This window comes from Centroberyx gerrardi, chromosome 20, assembly GCF_048128805.1.
Source record: "Centroberyx gerrardi isolate f3 chromosome 20, fCenGer3.hap1.cur.20231027, whole genome shotgun sequence".
Classification (NCBI taxonomy): domain Eukaryota; kingdom Metazoa; phylum Chordata; class Actinopteri; order Beryciformes; family Berycidae; genus Centroberyx; species Centroberyx gerrardi.
This window is the reverse complement of record NC_136016.1, coordinates 24774760-24790572: the sequence shown is the minus strand read 5'-3', so window position 1 is coordinate 24790572 and position 15813 is coordinate 24774760. Positions and strand designations below refer to the sequence as shown.

At 44.5% G+C, this 15813-nt stretch overlaps 2 protein-coding genes across 2 annotated transcripts in view; one reads left to right on the top strand and one right to left on the bottom strand.

Moving 5' to 3' along the window:
• Nucleotides 1-4858, bottom strand: part of LOC139918632 (uncharacterized) — a 14974-nt gene extending 10116 nt beyond the window's left edge. The window contains exons 1-6 of the mRNA XM_078290907.1: nucleotides 4801-4858; nucleotides 3821-3926; nucleotides 3327-3416; nucleotides 2882-3001; nucleotides 1882-2020; nucleotides 736-920 (exon numbers count right to left, since the gene is read on the bottom strand). Of these exons, the coding sequence (XP_078147033.1) occupies nucleotides 736-920; nucleotides 1882-2020; nucleotides 2882-3001; nucleotides 3327-3416; nucleotides 3821-3925 (639 nt within the window). The 5' untranslated portion in view covers nucleotide 3926; nucleotides 4801-4858. The remainder of the gene's footprint in view (nucleotides 1-735; nucleotides 921-1881; nucleotides 2021-2881; nucleotides 3002-3326; nucleotides 3417-3820; nucleotides 3927-4800) is intronic.
• Nucleotides 4859-5815: 957 nt separating this feature from the next.
• bbs1 (Bardet-Biedl syndrome 1) lies at nucleotides 5816-11536 on the top strand. The gene is made up of 6 exons (XM_071914594.2): nucleotides 5816-6196; nucleotides 8003-8185; nucleotides 8328-8459; nucleotides 9387-9493; nucleotides 9930-10050; nucleotides 10491-11536. Exons 1-6 carry the CDS (start codon nucleotides 5816-5818, stop codon nucleotides 11319-11321), a joined length of 1755 nt encoding a protein of 584 aa, XP_071770695.2. The 3' UTR covers nucleotides 11322-11536.
• Nucleotides 11537-15813: the final 4277 nt, after the last annotated feature.

The following is a 15813-nucleotide window of genomic DNA, read 5'->3' as shown; positions in this document are numbered from 1 at the left end:
GCGCTTTTTTGATGAGGCGCTGCGCGTGGGTTTTGTTTCTATGACAACAATATCACCACTCTAACTGCCGTTGTATGATAGACTAGCATCGCCCCTTTGCTTTTTATTATCTATTTGTTATTCTTTCAGGCTACTATCTATTTGTTTGACATTATTTTTTCACCCACCGGGAGGATGCTTGCCCTCATCCTGTGTACGGATGAGCTTGTCGCCGCTCAGTCTGACAGCCGTAGAGCGAGGAGGACGTGGGGCGCAGGACCCGATCCGTCGGAGACAACAGTACGGTGAGTATCATCGCCTCCTCGACTGGTTGCCTGAAAAGGGTGACGACACCGGCGCCTTTCCGAAAAGTTCAGAGATCTTCAACTAGAAGCGCTCGGAGCGGCCGCACAAAAAAGTTGGAGCGCTCTGAAGAAAGACGCCGGGCTTTTTTCTCTAGGCGGCCGCACACGCTCTCTCCTCACTGGGAACAACTGAAAAAAGACGCTGGCACTCAGAAAAAAACGCTAGTCAGCCTTAGTATTATATCCACATTACTGATGACTATTTATCAAAAATCTCACTGTGTAAATATTTTGTGAAAGCACCAATAGTCATCCCTACAATATTGTCGCAATATCGATATCGAGGTATTTGGTCAAAAATATTATGATATTTGATTTTGTCCATATCGCCCAGCCCTAAGTCCACGTCAGGTCATGTGACTCGAGTCCAAGTCCAGTCCAGGTCCCTCACCTCCTTCAGCAGCCTCAGCAGCTGCCTCTTGCTGCTGCTTTCCTGGACCTGCTGGTCTGGAGTCAGTCTGCTGAAGTCTCTGCAGCGCTGAGGCTTCAGGTCCGACCCGCTGTAGACACGACCGTCAATACTGTTAAAGATCACAGACAGAGACCTGGGCAACAGACCCGAGTCATGCTCCGGACCTGAGGGGGAGAGAGAGACTGTTAAAGATCACTGGAAGAGACAGACAGACAGAAAGACAGACAGACAGACAGAAAGTATTCATGTATTCAGATATCCGTATGGTGTTCAAAATAATCCACAATGCCGCTCCCCCACCCTTGAAGATCTTTGTCCAACTCTGCTCCGAGAACACCGGCAGGACTACGAGGTCGACCTCAAGGTCGAGTGTAGAGTTCCCAAAAGAGGCTCTGCCTATGCTCAATCCTCCTTTTCATTTAAAGCCATAAAGGAATGGAACAAACTTCCCACTGAACTGAAACTCTGTACAGATCTCCACACTTTCTCACACGAAGCTAAGAAATGGATTGTAAATAACCAGTCATGCCTACATTAGTCTACTACTTTGCTACTACTAATTTATTAGTCAAAGTAGCATAATGTGATCTCACATATTGTGCAGTGTGTGTGTGAAATGTGGTGATGTGACTAGATGTGATTTTTTGTACTTCAACATGTACTTTGTAATTTATTGTATTGTTTGTGCTGTATTTTATGTTGACCTGCCCTGGGACTGCAGATGGAAATTAGCAAATAGCTATAATCTGGTGCAAAGCATCTTTTCTCTTTTCTGAGATCAATGTTCTCTTTTGCACATGGTCCCTGACAAATAAACTTAATAATAATAATGATAATAAACTAAACTAAAGAGAGAAAGGCAGACAGGCAGACAGACAGACAGACAGACAGGCAGACAGACAGACAGACAGACAGGCAGACAGACAGGCAGACAGACAGGCAGACAGACAGACAGACAGACAGACAGGCAGACAGACAGACAGGCAGACAGGCAGACAGACAGACAGACAGGCAGACAGACAGACAGACAGACAGACAGACAGGCAGACAGGCAGGCAGACAGACAGACAGGCAGACAGACAGACAGGCAGACAGACAGACAGGCAGACAGACAGAGATTCTCACCCAGGAAGGTGAAGGTTTTCCCGGCGTTGGTGACTCCGTATGTAAACACCAGGCAGTTTCCTCCTTCCAGAACGTTCCGGACCAAACCACGCACCGACCCGTCAAACACCTTCCTCTGACTGGAGTCTGGACCGAACACCTGCGTTTCAATAATAAACATTATTTATTTTCATTGTCAATGACTCTATCAATTATTTTTTTCAACTGATCGATTAATGCTTTACTCAAAAAAATGTATAAAATAAAGACAAATGTCATCTCAGTTCAGAGTCCAAAGTCCTTCAGGTTTCTTCCTCAGTCTGAGCAGCAGACAGAAACTCAAAGGATTCATTTAATAAAGAGATGAAACAGAGAAAAGCAGCAAATCCGTGAAGCTGCAACCAGAACATTTATTTTTACTGATAAATGACTAAAACAATGAAACGATTATCAAAATTATAATCAATTCATTTTCTGAAGATCGACTAATCGATTAATTGACTAATCGTCTCAGCACTAATTCATATTATTTAACCAAACTCTGAAACACTCTGAAACACCTTCCTCTGACTGACTGGACCAAACACCTACATATTCAAATAATAACAAACAGTGTTAATTAATAAATTATTACTAATAATAACAAATGCAGACAGTGAGACAGAGAGACAGAGAGACAGACAGACAGACAGACAGACAGACAGACAGTCAGACAGAGAGACAGACAGACAGTCAGACAGACAGACAGAGAGACAGACAGACAGACAGTCAGTCAGACAGACAGACAGAGAGACAGACAGACAGACAGACAGACAGACAGAGAGACAGAGAGACAGAGAGACAGACAGAGAGACAGACAGACAGACAGACAGACAGAGAGAGAGACAGACAGACAGAGAGACAGACAGACAGACAGAGAGACAGACAGAGAGACAGAGAGACAGACAGAGAGACAGAGAGAGAGACAGACAGACAGAGAGACAGACAGACAGACAGACAGTCAGGTAGCTGTCAGTGTCACCTGGGTGAAGGTAAACCTCTGTGCGGTTTGTGGGAGGGGCTTGTCGCTCTTTCGGTTTGATTGACAGCTCCTGGGAGCCTTCAGGACCACAGTGTCTGATCCCTCCATGGTCACACAGTCCTGCAGGGACACACACTCCGTCAGGGCTGCTGTGTGTGTGTGTGTGTGTGTGTGTGTGTGTGTGTGTTACACAGTCACAATATGATATGTTTTGCTGAATTCAGCCATATAAAGTGTGGACAGATTTTTCCCATTACTTGAAAATAAAAACATTTGCGGGGTAAAATTTAAATGCCAATACTGTTTGAATATCATGTAATTTTGCCTGATAATATTACAGGTTTCTGACTTATAAACTGCAGGAGTTTGATTGTTTTCCATTCATTATGCATCCATGATGTGCTCCTTCAGTTCACACACCCTACAGAGAGTGTGTGTGTGTTACCTGCGACTCTCCGCTGTCGCTCTCGCTCGCTGTGAACGGTCGAATCCTCAGGTACACCTGCAGATTCTCCGTCTGCGACTGAACGCTCTCCTGATGAGAAAAACAACACCCATATTATCAATCCACACTGTAACTGTCACCAACTCAACACAATCCTGATGAAAAAAACAACACCAGTATTATTATTCACTACTATAATCTCCTCCAAATCACAGTTTTTCTCATCAGGATTGTGTCATAAAAGTGATGAGAAAAACAACACCATTATTATCATTTACCATCATGAGCTTCCAACTCCAGTCTCACTTTGCACAAGACTGGTGATAAAGAGACACAGGTAGACAAACAGACTGAGGCAGAAAGACAGGTACACTACACAGACAGACAGGCAGACAGACAGAAACACAGACAGACAGACAGACAGACAGAAACACAGACAGACAGGCAGACAGACAGACAGGCAGACAGACAGGTATACAGGCAGGCAGACAGACCTGTGTTGGGAGAGCAGAGAAGTCGCTCAGCAGATCTCTCCTGATGTCGTCCACCTTCACCGGTCCAACTCTCTCCGGCTTCCCGGCTAAACAAGACTCCATCATCCTGCTGACACACACACACGCAACATTTACAACAACATGTCGTCCCCCCTGAATGATACAGGCACAGTCACTAACAAGATGCATCATCGACCCAAGTTTCATCTAAATCAGACCGGCTGTGCAGCAGTTGTGGCTTTTCAAAGACTGAAATTCTGACATTTACTGACAGCGCCCCCGTCAGGCCAGTCCGGGTAATGTCTTTATTCATCAAAACACAGCCAAAATACATCAAGCTGCAAAGTCTCCTCAAAATCATGCATCCGATCCACCAAGCAGCACTTACTGCCATTAAAGATCAACTTCTAGAATTGGTTCACGCTGTTCGTTACCTTATGAAGATGGTAGCAATAACAGGCAAACCAATCCAAAATGTTGACATTTTATTGAAATAAAGGCTGCTTGATGGAGTATATGTGCATGCCGATTTTACCAGTGGAACTCAATGATTCAGAAAACGTCTTAAGTCCTGTTCTGCCAAGTATGTCCTTTTGCCGATAAGCAGGGCAGCTTTAAATTTCCAGATATTTGAATGGAGTTCGGCGTGATTCTCCATAAAGAGAACGGAACGTATCGGGGCTAGCTGTAAACAGTCGCTCATGTGCTTCGTCATATGTTAATATTCACACATGCAAATACAGAAAGCAACTAACTAATAATAACAACACACATTATAGCTGAATTCAATGGTTAAAAATGTATTTGACTCGACTGTAAACTGTTGATTAGCATTAGCCACAATAAGCTAAAAGCTAAAGCTGACTCTCCTCTCGCGTGCATTAGAAACAAAACACGCACGTATTTGTTTTACGTCGTTGCAAAAAATATCTCATTAAATCAGTGTAGCGAAACTTTATCAAATGTTTTAATTCACTCACTTTGGATGTGTTTTATTCAGCAGAGATTTGATACAGAAAACATCCAGAAGAAGTCTTGTTTCTCTTTCCTCCACCGCGGTCTAGTTTTTAAACTAGAACCAGAGGACCAATCACACAGCTGCAAATAGGCAACGTCACATAAATCTCGCTCTTCTCCACTGGAGTCAATCTCGCGAGACTAATACTCCGTCTGTCAGCAAAATGCTTGTAAACAGAAATCTTAAAAAACAGACATTAATATAAATCGTTCTTTCTGCAGAGACTGTCCTCCATCTTTTTTGCCATTGTCCTTATGTAGAAATATTTTGGCAAGACGTGTTCAGATTTTTAATTGATAATATTCATAAAGATTTCCCCCTGTTTTGGATTTGGAAGAGTATATTATAAACACAATTTCTTGTGTTTTTAAAGGAATATAAATAGTACATGCGACTTTATAAAGCTTGTATATACTATAATTAATTTATAGTGTTTATTTTGACATGTAGATAAATAACCCCCTTCTCTGCCTTAGTGTTCAGTTTTAATGTTGATTTATCTCTGTATACATACAAGGTATGTATACTTGTTAACTGTTTTTTGTAGTATTAATCAAAATAAATAAATACATTTAAAAAAGCCATGAAGCTCACTAAAAAAAAAGCTTGTAAACATAGGCGGGTAAGATTTACGTCATCGGACGGCGACGGCAGCGGCAGCCAGAGAAAGCCGATTTGAGGATTACACGGCAGGATTACAGCCGAGGAGACAGCGCTAGTAGCTAGATTAACATCTTTATCCGTGTAAATTTACCATTAGGTAAAACTTCCCAATGCGTTATTCTAAATAATTAACTAGATATTGAAATAAATAGCGAAGCAGACAGCGGCAGGCTCTCCAAACCGTCCAGACGAAAACACAACAATCTGGTTACCTTGACAACGGCGCGGAAGGAAGGACCGGTGACCGTTATTTCGCGTTACAAAGATACTGGGACATTAAAGTAAAAATCCTAGGAATTAGTTCGTCTTTCAGCATGTCTTCCGTGGGCGAAACGCGCGCGGACGGCGGGAAGTGGCTGGACGCGCACTACGACCCGGTGGCCAACCTGTACACCTTCTCCTCGTGCATGGACCTGGCGGACCTGAACGGGGACGGGGAGAGCAAGCTGGTGGTCGGCGACCTGGGCACGGGCTCGTGCAACATGAAGCTGAAGGTGTACCGGGGCACGAGCCTGGTGAGCGACAGCACCCTGCTGGACCTGCCCACCGGCCTGGTGGCCTTCCTCATGGACCTGCACGAGCCCCGCATCCCCGCCGTCGCCGTGGCTTCCGGTCCCTTCATCTACGTGTATAAAAACCTGAGGCCGTACTTCAAGTTCACCCTGCCCGGCCTGGAGGTCAACAGCCTGGAGCAGGTGGGGTTCTCCCAGGGTTCTTGAAGAACTCTTGGGGGATTTCCAGGAGTTCTTGACGGGGTTCTTTAGGCCAGTGATTCTCAACCTTTTTCATATCAAGGACCCTTAATTTAGTCCACATTAGAGCCACGGACCCCCATTTGATGAGATTTTGTCTCTCGAACCAAAATCTGTGAATATTTTTATTGTTAGATACAATTTTGTCCAGAATCCCATGACTATCTGTATTGTAGGTAAAGAGATAACAGAGAAACTATGATCAAAACAGTCATTCTTCTACATTCTCTAATTGTGTTAACTTGTTGTAAATAACAAATGAAATCGTCAGCAGTCACCGATGAGTGTTTATCATTTCTTTAATGAGGCACAGCAGCAAAACAAACGGACGCGTTTCAGCCCAGGCCTATTAAACAGCAGCCAGGAACCTGCTGGTGATTACAACCAGCTGATACAAATCATCCAAACAGGCATCATGAAAAAAAGTACTAATAAGAAAAATAATAGAAATGAAGAAAATCTGAGACAGTTTAAGCCATCAGAGGAGATATATCACATTATGTGATTGCAACAACCAGAGAGTGACCGATTGATTTACACACTAACAGTAAGAATAGCATGTATGTGGGTCTACATCTGAAACCATCATGTGCAGAATCTCCATAACAAATAGCCTACAAATGCATGTACATAAATACAAACAACCATCCACAAGAAACAAATATTAGTCAGAAAAATAGTAATCAGAAAAAATTAATAATAAAAGGAGAAAAATAGGAAATATATCACATTCTGTGATTACAGCAGCCAGATGAGTGACCGATAGATTTACCAAATATCTCATATATTGTGATAGTAACAGTCAGATAAGTGACCGATAGATTTACACGCTAACAATAAAAATGCATGTATGCATATATGTAGACCAATCATGTGCAAAGCCTTCATAGAAAATGCAAATACATATACATAAGAAAAATAGTAACAAGAAAAAATATCTAATAAGTAATAGGAGGAAAAAAAGCACAAACTGTGATTGCAACAGTCAGATAAGTGACCAATAGGTTTGCACACTAGCAATAAAAATTGTATGTATGTAAATATGAAGATCAGTCATGTGCAAAACCTCCATAGAAATTACAAATGCATATACATCAATAATACACATATTGATAAAAAACAAGACAACAGCGATTCTTCGTTTAAGCCCCTCGGATATTCGGTTTGTAAGGAGTGTATCCAGTATGTTTCCTCTCCCCGTCACCTCCCCTCAACAGTGGCCTAACGGTCTCGATACCCATGAAGCGTCGACTACAAACTCCACGGCCTGCAGAAGTAAAGAGTCTGGCTGCAGGAGACCTCTCATCCCTATTTCTGATACTACTCTTATGTCCGGAAATCCTAATTCTCAATTCTCTTTTTGTCTTGCCCACATAGCAAAACCCACAAGGACATTTTAATAGGTAAACTACATGTGATTCTACCCCTGACTTTCATTTTTCTACCGGTGTGGGGATGTAAAAGATGGTCCCCTTTAATCACGGCAGTACAATTCACACAGTTCGAACAAGGAAAATTTCCCCGGGGGAAGAGAGCTTAAAAAATGTGTAACAGAGATCTGTCTTAACGAGTTTGTCCCTCAAATTATTCGATCGCTTAGTAGCGAATATGAAAACTTACCCTTAAACCCTTAAAGTAGCCCAGAGAACCACTGACTTAGCAATAAACCCATGAATTTGTTACAGCCATAATTTGTAAATGTCAAAACGTACGACAACACAGTCCGTCTCTGTGCTGCTGTGTGGGCAGGATGCGTGGCAGCAGGCGAGGGAGGGGCAGATCCACCCTCTGAGCCTGAAGGAGCTGCTGGAGGGCGTCAGGGAGAAGGCCGACGTGCCGCTGTCCGTCCGCTCCCTCCGCTTCCTGGCGCTGGAGCCGCACGACATGGACGAGTTCGTCAGCCTCCACAAGCAGCAGCCAATCAGACGACAGGTACCGGGGGCGGGGTTTCAGAGACCCTCAGTCCCCAGCTTCTGTCCAAATTCTCCTCTCCACTGTTGTCGTCATTTGGGAGCTTTTGAGATTCTATTCAGATCCGTTTTTTTTATTCTCCTGTTTTATCTCGCGCTCCCAGACGGTCATCACCTGCATCGGGACCCTGAAGAAGAGCACGGCCGACGAGGACGGAGTCAGCTGTCTGGTGATCGGCACGGAGAGCAGCGACGTCTACATCCTGGACCCCGAAGCTTTCACCATCCTGTCCAAGGTAACCGGCTGTCGCTGAACAGTTCTGTAACTGTCAGAGCTGCAGCCTCCGTACCGATTCATCGTTTATTGTTTATCTTCTGGGTTTGATTTTCGGACAAAATAGCACGTGAAAGCAACGCTGTTTAGCAGCCAACCAATCCTGGATGTCGGGCTTTCCCAGCAGCACATGAATGCAGCAGAATACTTATGGCTAAAAAACGGAAATCGTCTAATGGTGGAAATCCCAGATCCAGATTATCACTAGGGCTGCAACGAACAATTCTTTTCATTATCGATTAATCTATCAATTCATTTTTTGATAAATAGATTAATTATTTAGTCTATGAAATGTCAAAAATGGTGACAAATGCCCGTCACAAGTTACCAGAGCCCAAAGTGATTCTTCAGATTTCTTACTTAAAACTGAAAAAAGGGAAAAAAGCAGCAAATCTTAGCATTTGTGAAGCTGTAACCAGCAAATGTTTGTTATTTGTACTTGATAAATGACTAAAACAATTAAGCGATTATTAAATGTATAATTTATAGACTAATCATTTCAGCACTAATCATCACCAAAATCGAATCCTTCTTTCTTGGGCTTGTAGATATGAAATGCCTTTAGAGAGCAGAGAAAGATAAAAAACAAAACGCATTTCAGCGTTGCACCTTCCTCAGCGTGCTTTGAGGCATGAAGCTGAAATGTGTTGATATCATTTTTTTTCCCCCCTTCAGTTAAGTTCTTCCCAACCCACGAGAAACCTCTGGAGTGTGTTTCAAATCCTGACACGAAATTAGGGCGCGCTTTGACCTGTTTCACTTTCACTCCTAGTTTGCCTTGTAATCCAAGAAAGAAGAAAGAAAGAACAGAACATTGTTATCGGTGAGGTGATTGGAGGAGAACTTTGAGAAATTGTTGACATTCTGTTTTGTCTGAACGCTGCTGAAGATGTCGCTGCCCGCCGCTCCCACCATGATGGACGTGACGGGTCAGTTTGACGTGGAGTTTCGCATCACAGTCGCGTGTCGCAACGGCAACATCTACATCCTGCGCAGGTAAGGCAGCCGCCGGACCTCCACTCCCCTCCAATCTGTTTTGTTTGAGTTTAAAATTTTGACCTTTGACTATAGCGCCCCCCCATTAGGCCAATCAGTGTCACTTTTCAAATGCTGGAACACTCTGTGAAGATGCATCATCCTTCCAAGTTTGAGCGACATATGTTATGATGGATGTCGCCATGCCTTGAGACAAAGTTTCTAGAAAAACCCTCCAAATATTCCAGATCCACTCGAGTCTCAAAGGTTTTTTTCTATATCGTCTCGATGGAAATCTGTGATCCCCAAAATGTTCAAAGCCGTATCAAAGAAAGAGGACATTCGCACCGCAGACTGTTGTTTTTTTCCACGTGTCTCTTGAATTTGAGCCCGACAGGTCATTTATCTGACTCCTAAAGAACTTTTTAAGCCGACAAAGCGTGACCCTCCTTTGCAGGGAATCGGCCAAACCGAAGTACTGCATCGAGCTTTCCTCCCACCCGGTCGGCCTGGTCAGGATGGGGAAGAACGTGGTGGTGGGCTGCGCCGACGAGAGCCTGCAGGGCTTCACACAGAAGGTAACGCAAACACAGTACCGGTCCTGTGGAGGAAAACCTGCTGACCAAAACCCAGTCCACCATCAGTCACTGTGAAACCCTGGCACAGGAGAACCGAGTGAATGTTTCCTCACCACTGCTAGCAAAGATGTAAAATAAAACAATATCCTATGACAGCAAAATTTCCACAAAAACAAACTTTTAGGTGTACCGCTCTAATAATTTCCAAGTAAGTCAATAAGAGCAGTTTTAGTGCTGCAGCACAAGAACCGACACTAGCATTAGTACAAAAAACCTCAGGGCGTCCGGCCTGGGACCTTTGTCACACGCTCTCCCTCTCTCTCTTCCAGTCTTTCCTGTCTGTCTTCACTGTGACGGTCAAATAAAGGCAAAAAAAAGCCCATTAAAACAATCTAGAAAACAAAACGTGAACGGACGTTGTGTCTCTTCTGGTTTTTCAGGGGAAGAAGCTGTGGAAGGCGATCCTCCCCGCTCCCGTCACCACCATGGCAGCCATGGATCTGCCCACCAGGGGCTTCCAGGCCGTCCTGGTGGGCCTGGCCAACTGCGAGGTCCACCTCTACCGGGACAAGAACCTGCTCGGTGTCATCAAGACGCCCGACGTGGTGAGCGGCGTCTGCTTCGGCCGGTACGGGCGCGAGGACGGCACCCTGCTCATGACCACCAAGGGAGGCGGCCTGATCGTGAAGATCCTGAAGAGGACGGCCGCGTTCGACGACAGGGACAGCGCGCCCGGCCCGCCGCCGGCCCAGAGCGTCCGCCTCAATGTCCCCAAGAAGACCAAGCTGTACGTGGACCAGACGCTGAGGGAGCGCGAGAACGGCGTGGCCATGCACCGGGCCTTCCAGATGGACCTGAGCCGCCTGCGGCTGGCGGCGGCGAAAGCCTACGTCAAGGCGCTGGAGTCCAGCCTGACGCCCGTGTCCGCCAGCCCGACCGAGCCGCTCAAGATGAACGCCGTGGTCCAGGGCCTCGGCCCGTCCTTCAAGCTCACCCTGAACGTCCAGAACACGGCGGCCTGCCGGCCCGTCATGAACCTCGCCGTCAGCTTCCTGTACGACGAGAACCTGTACAGGATGAGGAACCCGTACATGAGGATCCCGCTGCTGGTCCCCGGACTCATCTACCCCGTCGAGACGTTCGTGGAGTGCACGAGCGACAAGGGCATTTCGGACATCATCAAGGTGTTCGTTCTGCACGAGGGGAAGAGCGCCCCGCTGCTGACCGCCCACATCAACATGCCCGTCAGCGAGGGACTGGCGCTCAACTGAGACGCTTAGAATTAACACCTGCCATCATTTTGCCACTAGACGTACTGTTTATCACCAGGAGATGTCAAGGAGCATCACACGCACAGATGCTGTTGAGTGTTAACAACCGTCGGGACCAGCGGGACCCGTCTGATATGGGAGAAAAACATCATTTATCCCAAAGACTGCTGGGATTCCTTGCAGAGATGCTGTCAGTGGAGAGTTTCAGTGTCACAGACGGGGGGAAATCTACTCCACCAGACATTTCGGCAGGTAACCGGCCGTCATTTGGAGCTTCTTCTCTGTTCTCAAAATCAAACTAGCTGACAAAATGTTGAGTTGCTGTGAAGAGGAAGTCAGTTTATACTAGTTTAAGTGTTAGGCTGTGATCCTCCAGCTGGTTTTCTTCAGCGTGAACCAGAGAGGAAAATTTGACTTTGTTGTATTTCTGTATTTGGTTCCTTTAGGTTCAAACTGACCAATCACAAGCCACCCAGGGCTTGGAAACAAAAGTCATATTATGCACAAGCAGCTTGTTGATTGGACAGAGTTTGAACCTGTCGTCCTGCAGGTTAGAGGCTCGACTTCCTGTAACTTCATCTAACATGATGGACTCGTCTGTCTCTTCTTCTGTGGTGTTCATACCAGTTCAGAACACATCAGTCCAGACTTCATTTAGTTCTGCTAGGCTTTCCGTCTCCTTCTACCCATAATCCCTTGTGTTTTGGGGCGGTTTCCTGTCGTTGGTTGGATTTACGAACCGCACTGCAGAACCCGACTGAAGGAGGAAAATAAACCGACCGGAACATGCTGGAGGGAACGCGGCCTTAGGTCACATGAAGGCTGGTCAAATGTCAGTAAATGTAGGTTTTGGCTGGTGAAATTAGTCTGCTCTACCGGCCATTTTGAGTCGACTGGTACAGGTAACCAAAAATATAGCTGGCTGGTGAAATAGTGAAAGCGGCAGGTGGATTTTGGAAACCACCTCCGTTGTGGTCGGTGGGTGAAGTGCTGACTTCCTGCCCTGATCACATGGTGTGAAATCCTTTTCAGAGGCAAAACGACGACACCTAACTCTTCCAAAGTCACTTGTTGGCCCCGAAGTAAAGCATAGTACCGAATATTATTACAATAATTATCTATATTAAGAATTGTGTTTACCAAATCATTATATTTTTGAGAATAGGATCATCGTGTCTTTCTGAGGTACCGGCTGGTGTGTTTGAAGTAGAGGAGTATTTCCAAAACGAATCGTGTTTTTGAATAAAAAACCCTTTAAATCCGCTCCGCCTGTCATGTTGTCAGTGTGTAGATTTGGAAAAAGGTTGTCGTCTTATTTATAAAAAAAGAAACTATAAGCGTTCCATGTTGAAGTGGTTCAGTAGATTGTAGGTTTATCAAGACTTTTCAACCTGTGAAAAGTTCCTGTTCAGCCGCTCAGGGATCGAATCATACTGTACCTTTCTGGCAAAAGTGTGTTTTTTTTGTAGTTTTTTTTTTAAAGTGTATGGTGAAAGTAAATAGTCAAAATGCGTTTTTAGCATTCATGTATTTTTTATTCCAATTTAATTTTCTCTGGAATTACTGTGGCTTTTTCTGACTTCTGTGAAAAGAAAAGAAATAAAAATGAATTGAGCAACAAAACAGCTTCACTCCAGTTTGACCGTCTGAATAAACTGTCAGTTGAATTAATAGAGGAGTTTATTTTTGATTCAGTACTGTATGCAGGGAGGGAAACAACCCACTGGAGTGTGCTGCTGTCACACACACACACACACACACACACACACAGCCACTCTGAACCCAAGTGCTAATGTTAACCTTCACCTTTACCTAACTCTAACCCTAACCTCCTGACTGTGATTCTTAACCCCTCGCACCCTCGTCTTTCCCCTTAAATTTCTTCTTAAGTAGCTTCAAATATAGAAAAAACATTTCCCCACACTGTGCCACAGCGTCTCGTCCGTATTGTGTCGCTGCTGTTCAGCTCTTCACTGAGACATCACAGCAAACGGAGCAAATCCAGATGTTTGTGCTTCACTTTCTCCACGTTTCCCTGGGATCCGGCCTGACATGTTTGGTGTCTTTGGAAACCTCGAGATCTGGACTAGAATTTAAAATGAAGTTCTGTGGGTTTGGACAAAGCTCGGCTGAGAAACATGAGCTTTGTAACGACGGAGATCACCGGCGGGTAGAAGCGGTGAGGACCGACATGTAGCGACGAAGGCATTAGTGCCGAAACGCTGGTTCTCATTAAACGAGTGAAGTGATTTGTTGTTTTCGTGACTCTGCAGTTCAGCCGAACGGACCGGCCCGACCCAGCAGGATCTCTCTGTTGCACGAGGACAGAAAACAAGAACACGTGTTCATGTTTTCCTGAGTTTGTGTTGTAGTCGTTCCATCTTGTTTTGATGTTTCGGTTTCCCTTTTGTTTACTGTGAAGCAATTCATGACTCAGATAAACAAAGTTGACCTGACTTGACTTGACGTGTGTGTGTGTGTGTGTCCGACTTGACTTGACGTGTGTGTGTGTGTGTGTCCGACTTGACTTGACGTGTGTGTGTGTGTGTGTGTGTGTGTGTGTGTGTGAGACAGCCGGTCTAAGCAGTAGATTCCAGTGGGATTAATATTAAGGGAGGGACTAGATGCTAGCGTTGGAAATACCCACACACACACACACACACACACACATACATACACCTCAGTCACACACACGTGAGTCAAAGCAGATACTTTAAAGTCCAATGCAACCACCGTCAAAACACACGTGCATGGGAAGACAACCAGTCTGTGGCCATTCCCACACACACACACACGCACACACACACACACACACACACACACACACAGGTGGATGAACTGGTGTCGTGCGATTGGCCTGCGTGCCATCACATTTTATCATATCGTGATCTGATGCATCGCTGCTTCACCACACACACACACACACACACACACACACACGGCTCTGTCTGTTGGCTGGTCTGGGTTTCAGCTGGATTTCAAATCATCTTCAACAATTTAACAAAAGCAAAAATACTCCATTTATCATGTTTTTTTCCTGAACATTTGAAACTTCACCATCAGCCTCCTGCGTCTCCTAAATGAAGAGAGGATTCAACGACTGTTTTGTACATCAAGACTGCAGAAATGAAGTTTTATTTTCTCCAATATCCAACAGCAAAACAAGATTACAAAAGTTGAATATATCAGGCGTTAAAACCCCGACACCCTGCTGGAGGATATGAATGGTAGGACCAGCCTGTTCACACTGAAGGCGGCAGAAGAAAAGCAGAAGTGTTGAGGTGTGACAGTAAGGCGAGAGCAACCGGCAGAAAATAATATTCAAACATAAGAGTGGATGATACTCTGCACTTTGGTATAATATGAGGATCACAGAGGGATTTTTGAGGCAAATCTCACACCAAAAGGTGAACTAATTACAAAATTATCACGTATTATGAAATGATCACTGGTATGAAAGTAAAATATAATGATCATTGGGTAAAATTCTTGCTCAACATGGATAAATATCATTTTGGAATGAAACTCTGTTGTTGCTAAAGAGCTGAGGACCTCCAATATGGCCGCCAGAGGGGGGGTTACATCACCTGAAAGCTCTCTATTCATTCTTCATGCATATAATCATGACCAAGATAAGAAATATCTTGGTCATGATCTCAACATTTCTGAAGTGAATGTGGCAGATTCGCTGTTCTTTACCCAAATTCTTTAAAATGTGCTATCGTCCATAATCACACAGCAGACAGATGCTACACTTCAAATTAATAGCTAATTATTCTTCATTTTCTGGGAAGCTGCCCGACAACTTGAAGGACCCGCCGGAGGACCCAGGACCCGACTTTGACCCCCCGCTGGCATAGTGCACATGTTAGATAGTGCCGGTAAACAAAAAGAGCCCATCTACTCTGTTGCCTCAAAAATCCCATGGATCAATTTCTTTTACCCTGCAAACACAAACTAAAGAATGCGTTCGTGTTCTTTATGGCTAAAGTGCATTCCCATTTTGTTCTTCTTTCTTTGACGTGAACCGACTCGACTTATCCCCCCAAAAGTACATGAAAATAAATGAAATGCGATACAGACACAAGGCAGAACAATGTAGAAGACTGAGAAATAGAAAGAACAAATACAAAGCGTTAAAAAAAAATATTTCCTCCACTAAAGGGGGAACAACCAGATAACTTGTACAGTACACTGAATTAACACTACGTCTACAAAGTAAGAATAAAAAGACAAAAGAAGAATAAAATTAAGGGCTAAATCTGAAACATCGTCACCAGACAGAGCAAAGTGACCATTTGTCAAGTTTACCATATTAACTTCACAAAGACTGAAGAGGTGACTCAACTCTTCTGAGGGGTTTTCACTCCATTTGAATTCAACAGGCAGTCTATTCAAGTCAATGGGAGCAGGAAAACCCGGGTACATCATTCAGCAAGTCAACATGGAGGCTGGTGGAAAGGCGAATCACAGTTTTTCATTGAATTTAACG

What these genes read in the sequence shown, in the direction of transcription:
- bbs1 (XM_071914594.2), top strand. Translation starts at nt 5,816, where the DNA reads ATGTCTTCCGTGGGCGAAACGCGCGCGGACGGCGGGAAGTGGCTGGAC. An exon ending in AACATCTACATCCTGCGCAG is followed by an intron (nt 9,494 to 9,929) that starts GTAAGGCAGCCG and finishes CCTCCTTTGCAG; the next exon opens with GGAATCGGCCAAACCGAAGT. An exon ending in TGCAGGGCTTCACACAGAAG is followed by an intron (nt 10,051 to 10,490) that starts GTAACGCAAACA and finishes CTGGTTTTTCAG; the next exon opens with GGGAAGAAGCTGTGGAAGGC.